This window comes from Gallus gallus, chromosome 1 (assembly GCF_016699485.2).
Source record: "Gallus gallus isolate bGalGal1 chromosome 1, bGalGal1.mat.broiler.GRCg7b, whole genome shotgun sequence".
Classification (NCBI taxonomy): domain Eukaryota; kingdom Metazoa; phylum Chordata; class Aves; order Galliformes; family Phasianidae; genus Gallus; species Gallus gallus.
In genome coordinates, this window is record NC_052532.1 from 167,373,421 (window position 1) to 167,379,420 (window position 6,000).

The window sequence follows — 6,000 nt, forward strand, 5'->3', positions numbered from 1 at the left end:
TGATTTTCCAACTGCAGCTAAACAAAAGTACAGCCTACCTGGAGATGACAGATAGATAGAAACAAAGACACAACGCGTATGGGAGAAGAAAGGATATGATCTTTAGCTGGCCAAATAGCAGAGGAAGGAGGTATTTCTGGCTATTGTTACCCAAAGGGATTTAAACAAGCTGGGAAAAACTGCCCATCGTGACGAACAGCCAACATATGCTCTTAAAATCAGGGTACAGTCACGTGCTGGATGTGATTTTCCAAAACACTGAGTATCAATGAGCTTAAAATTCTTACTTAGCTGGGATCCCCTGAAAGCTTAGGGTTTGGGTTTTGGGTTTTTTTTTTTCCCCCCCTCATTGGTTGGTATTAATTAAAAAAAAACAGGACCAGCAAAGAGAAGGATCAGTGTCCGAGTTTAGAAAGGTCGAAGGAAAGAAAAGCAAACAAAAAGTTCCTGAGAAAATTGACTGCTAGCAGCACAACGGTGACGCTGTGAGCTGCAATACCTCCATCTGTCTTCTACCACCTTCACGTATTTATTGACTAAAAAATAAAATCAAAATGAAGCAGTGTTGGAACTTGTCTTCCAGCACTCCTCAAAGACAAGCTGCTACTCATTAGAGCTCTCTGGCATCTCAGGGAGACGTGATGAAAGCCACTAAGACAGTCAACACCTCATGATCAACATAATCAGAGACTGCTGATAGAGTTAGTATTTTCAATATTAAGAACCCAGCCTCTCCCAGAAACCTGTTTATTAATACTTTTAAAAACAGAGTTTGGCCACTGCTATTTCTTCTGATTTAAGCTACGGCACCAAGAAAATATTTAAACATTACCTCGCCTCCCATCACCAGAACAGTTCTTTCTCACCTTGTATGCATTGGGTTCTCTGTTTTGTCTCCTTCCTTAAGTCTCAGCTTTTTTTTTTTTCCCTTCAGTGTTCCTTTCTGTCCACTCCCCCATTTTCAAGGCAGGTTATTTATTTTAAAGTTATCTCCTTCTCCCATTAGCACAGTTTCTTCTTAAACAAGGAGGTTTTTGGGAAACCACCACAGCCTTCCTGTCCACTTGTAAGCGCTATCACAAGAGGCCCCCGAGAGAGTAAGGAATTTCCAGACATAATTAATATTAAACAATCACACTGCAGATCTGCTGCTAAGATCACTTGATCCTGCAGACTCGAGGGCCTTTCGCAACTGACACGGCTCCTTTGCACACACTGTCAAAGAAATGAGCATATTCACGAGCACATACCAGTAGGGCCAACCAGTCCTCATTTATTGGAGAAGCAGAGGTGGGGGAAGGCATGCAGTTTGTCACTGGCTGCAAAGGCTCACCGCCCCTCGCAGGACTGAGCTGCTCCCACAATGGATTAATGCTTCGAAGCAAAACCACCAAGACCAAAATTGCCCCAAGTTCAACTGGAAGAGTCACAACGACGCTGCTGACCTTCCTTTTCCCACCATACTCACTCTCCTAACAGCACCTCTTGGCTGTCAAAGAGAAGGCACACCACAGCCTCGCAACAAGTTCAACCTGAGCGAACGCAATGCTCGAAAAGAGAAGCTGGGGTAGAATGAAGTCCAGGTTTGGGGAAAGAAAAAAAATCTACCTGAGTATAAATATTAATCATTTCAGTATGATAAATAATCTAAACTACAATCACCACCAGCATACCCACGTTCCGCGTTGTTCTTTTGTCTTCCTCTATACAATGGGAATATACACACTGTCACAGATTGTTAAACACAATTTACCCACGCAGTAGTTTCAGAACATAATCAATACAACCCACCCCCTCATGAGAAATACAAGCATTTTCATAGGGTACCTGCATACGCAGGGACCTGACAAACACCATTTCTGGTTAGACAAAATCATTGCACCGCTCCATCTCACAGAACAGCTGTAATGAGAGCTGCAAGTTAGTGCATATCGAACTGTGCGTCGCTGAAATAAAGTTACGGGTGGCCTTACCTCTCATCCTCCCCATCTACGAGGGGTGTCGCCAGGGGCAGCACCTTCAATGGGAAGAGGGAGGCCGAGGCTGGCACGTTACTGCTTCCGCCATCAGCGATGGCCGACGCTCCAACGCTGCTCTCCCCGCTGGCAGCTTGAGGTAAACCAACGAGGGATGGTTCTGTAGGGCGCCTGCCATCTTCCATTTGGCTTACAACTGGCTGGGCTAGCGATTGTGCTGGGAACTGGGTAGAGCTCAGCGGTATCTGCTGCGGCACGCTGGGTGCCACCGGCATACCTATACTTGTTGATACCAAAGGAGGCTGACTGACGCTCTGAGCCAGATTCCCATTCTGCACAGCCGAAGCCTGGGCTATGTTCTGCGGCTGTCCCAAACCTATAGAAGCAGAAGGTATGCCAGGGGGCACGGCCGAACCAGCTTGACTCGGTGCAGGAACAGTACTAGCAGAAGGTATGGGGCTAACTGCAGGCAGCTGCTGGCCAGTCATTCCTTGCACCACTGACTCCACTGCTTGTGCCTGTGGCTGTACAGGTAACAAAGTGTTTTGCTGAGCAATAACCATTTGCTGAGGAAGGCCTGAAGCGCTAGCCTGTAATCCCTGCTGCATTATTCCTGTCTGCACAGGCTGCACCACTTGTGAAGATGGAGGAGCAGCGGTTGATGGCATAACTGGAGGTGGAATTTGGTTTGCAGCAGGTGGTGGTTGCACCACAGCGGCCACGTTTGCTTGCTGCCCAACGCTCAGCATCTGCCCACTGGTACCCACACCTGGTATCGCTGCTGGGGCGTGCGCAACAGGCTGAGCCGGGGCAGCGGCTGGGTGCGCCGGGACTGCAGGCTGCATGCTCGGGGCCTGGGCAACAGGAACCGGCGGGCCTGCCCCTACTCCTGCAGGGCTGGGCTGCATGGCAGGCGCCGGGGGCTGAAGGATCTGCTGATGCTGAATGTACTCTGGCACGGCCCCTGTAACAGAGTTTTGGTTCACCGATTTAACGTGACCCGTGGCCATCTGTGTAGGAACCGCTTGCTGCTGCTGCTGCTGCTGTCCATACTGCAACTGTTGCTGTTGTACAACTGGCAGAGTCTGCACAGGCTGCGCCGGCTGAGAATAAGGTAACTGCTGTTGAGCCATACTTTGAATGGCAGGCTGCTGGTGGCCCAGAGCTGGGGATACACCTAGTAGATTAACCGGGGCTGGCTGAACCCCAGTAACAGTGGTTAGACTGGCCTGTGCAGGAGGTTGGACCCCTGGCTTCTGCTGCGGATAGTTTATCTCTTGAGAATGCAGCTGGACTTGTGCAAGCTGTGATTGGGAAACACTCTGTGGTATACTAGATGCTGGAATTGCTGGAGGAGCAGTGCTGCTAAAATCCATCTGCTGAGGACCCACACCTTGAAACGCTTGCTGCTGTACCACAGTAGGTGCTCCCATTTCTCCACTTCCCACACTTTCTGTATAGTGACTCAGTGTGCTTACATTGCTGCTAACAGAACTCCCACTGGTGCTCTCCCTTTCAGAAGTCGCTTCAAGCGGGTTTTGTTTTATCGTCTCTACTGCTTTGTTTACTGCTACTCCTTCTGAAGCTGCAACAGTGTTTTCTTTATCATAGAACTCAGTGCATGTCCATCTACCTTTTTTGAAAGGTTCGGAACTAGAATCTAATTTTACAACTCTAAACCTTGAGGTGCCATATGCGGGCTGCTGCTGGCTGGATCCCGCGGCCACTCCTGCACTCGGATTAGTAACATTGTTAACGACACTAGAGGAAGCACTGGTACCATTGCCAACACCACTCAAGATATTCACATTAACATTGCCACTAGTTCCAGACAAAGCATTTACATTACCAGTACTTGTGATGTTGCTTAAATTCATAGTACCAAGCATGCTGCTTGCCACACTAGAACTACCTGCGCCCATATTATTCAAGGTACTAGTTCCAGTAGCAGAACTTACACCTAAATTGCCAGGAGTACTCGTAGTGCGGATATTTGACACGACAGATGCAGGGGAACCAGTGGATGATGCAGCAGAACCTGGCGCAGCTGATATAACATTGTCAGAGCTTCCAGTTGTTGACAGCTTTCTAAACGATGGGCTGGGTGGTGGTCCTGCAGAAACTGGGGCGCTGCCCACCCCGGGATGCGACGGGTGATGGTGTCCATGATGGTGGTGGTGAAGATGATGGTGGTGATGGACGTGATGGGGGTGAACGCTTCCGTTGATCACAACGCTCTGCTGCGGATGATGAGGCAGAGAAGGGTGCTGCTGAGGAAGATGAGGCTGGTTTGGAGAAACGGCCCCGGGAGTCTCTGCCTCTTGGAAGTTATTTAAAGTCTCTTCAGAGGAGCTCCTCTCAGGCTCACCCAAGTCAGTGGCCCTGGATAAAGAAACATCCAAGATTTCTGAAGAAGACAGGTCTTCCGTGTGAGACTCATCCAGGTCATCGTAGCTTTCCGTATCTTCAGCGATGCTGTTATTAGAGCTCATACTGGCAGATATTTGAGCAGGGGTCACGCTGGTAATCTGGAAGCCACTTTTCTTTTTCATCTGAGCTCCGGTCTGCGCGAGAGGCTGCGGCTGGAGCTGAGACTGCGAGAGGAGGTTCAGGCTTTGTGGAGGAGGGGGTGTCGGCTGCGGGCCCGCCGATGAGGATGCTGCAGGAGATGGAGGCGGCGGCTGGACCAGCAGGGGCGGCTGGTAATCCTCGGCGGAGAGGGCAGCGCTCCCAACGCCGGTACCTGGTGCAGTGGGAGCAGTAACGCAGCTGCTGCCGCTGCTACTGCTGCTGCCCCTTCTAGGAAACATTGCCGGGTGCGCCATCTTCCTAGCACTAATGTCTGCGGCTGAGTCAGGCTGGTGCATTGTATCGGGCGTATTTTAAGAGCGATCCCCCGGCATGGAGAGAGACAGACACGCACACAGTTAGCGGGGCGCGGAGCCACGCAGCACCCCGGCACCGCCGCCACCCCCCTCCTCCGAGACAGGGAGGGGGCGAGGAGCTCTCCTCCGCCGCCTCTGAATGTGACACTTCCAATCCTCCGCCATTCACTTTCTTTCTCCCTCTCCCCACCCCGCCGCCCCCCACCCCCTTTTCACTCCCGCCGCCCCCTCCTCGCCTCCCCCCACCCCGCCGGCGCCTCTCCGCGGGGTGGGCTGAGGCCGGAGGAAATGCCCGCGTTAGCCCGGGGCCGAGACCCTGCCCTCCCCGAGCCGGCAACCGGCAGAACCGCCCTCCCCGCGCCGGGCCGCCGCCTCAGCGGAGTGAGAGCAGCCGGCGGGCCTGGGGCAGCGCGGCCGGAGCGCGGCGGAGATACGTACGGGACTGGCGCACAGCGGGGCGGCAGCGGCGGGCTGAGCCGGGCAGGGACATCCCCGTCAGTGGCAGCCATGGAGCTGAATCATTTTGGGTAGGAGAGAGACGGAGTGAGGAGGGAAGAAAAGCGGCGGCAGCCCGACGAGAGAGTCCATGAAAAGGAGGAGGGAGGGGGAGCCAGGCGGGCAGCCGCTCTCCTCCCTGTGTCTGGCTGTCTCTGGAGGCGGCTCCGCTCCACACGCTCTTCCTTCCCCCTCCGTCTCCTCCCCTTTATAACAGGCGGCACCACTCTTCCTCCGCAACGCCCGGCCTGCCCTTGCCTTCCTTTCTTTTTTCCCCTCGGGCTCTCGCGGCTCCCCGGCCGCCGCGGGTCTCTCCCCACCCGGCCCCGTCTCCTCACGGAACGCCGAGGAGGAGGAGGGCGCTGCGCGGGGCTGCAGGGGGGAGGGGAAAGCTCGCCAAAGGGGAGGGCAGGCGAGAGACAACGTAAGATGGCGGCGGCCGCGCATGCGCGCCCCGCTGGCAGACATAAAGCCCGTCTGGCTCGGGCTGACGGAAATAGGCTCGGCTCGCGTGGCGGAAATTGCCGAGCGGCGCCGAGCCCCGTGCGGGAGGAGGAGGAAGGGCGGGGGTGTCCCCGCGTGGCGGCGCTCCTGAGTGGGGAGGGGGCGTGAGGTGGCCGGGGGGGGCGCGCGCCACGGAAATG

General features: G+C 54.1%; 1 protein-coding gene across 5 annotated transcripts in view; it reads right to left on the reverse strand.

Annotated features, from left to right (window-relative positions):
- Positions 1-5,742, reverse strand: part of TSC22D1 (TSC22 domain family member 1) — a 78,509-nt gene extending 72,767 nt beyond the window's left edge. For 3 of the 5 annotated variants that reach the window (XR_005843639.2, XR_005843563.2, XM_040657286.2), the window contains exon 1: positions 1,974-4,831. Coding sequence is in view for 3 of the 5 variants with exons in the window: in XM_040657286.2 (XP_040513220.1) it covers positions 1,974-4,801 (2,828 nt within the window). In the remaining 2 variants the exon portion in view is untranslated. Of the gene's footprint in view, positions 1-866; positions 1,796-1,973; positions 4,835-5,299 lie in introns of those variants that run through there. The other 2 variants (NM_001397703.1, XM_046912387.1) reach the window with 2 other exon arrangements.
- Positions 5,743-6,000: the final 258 nt, after the last annotated feature.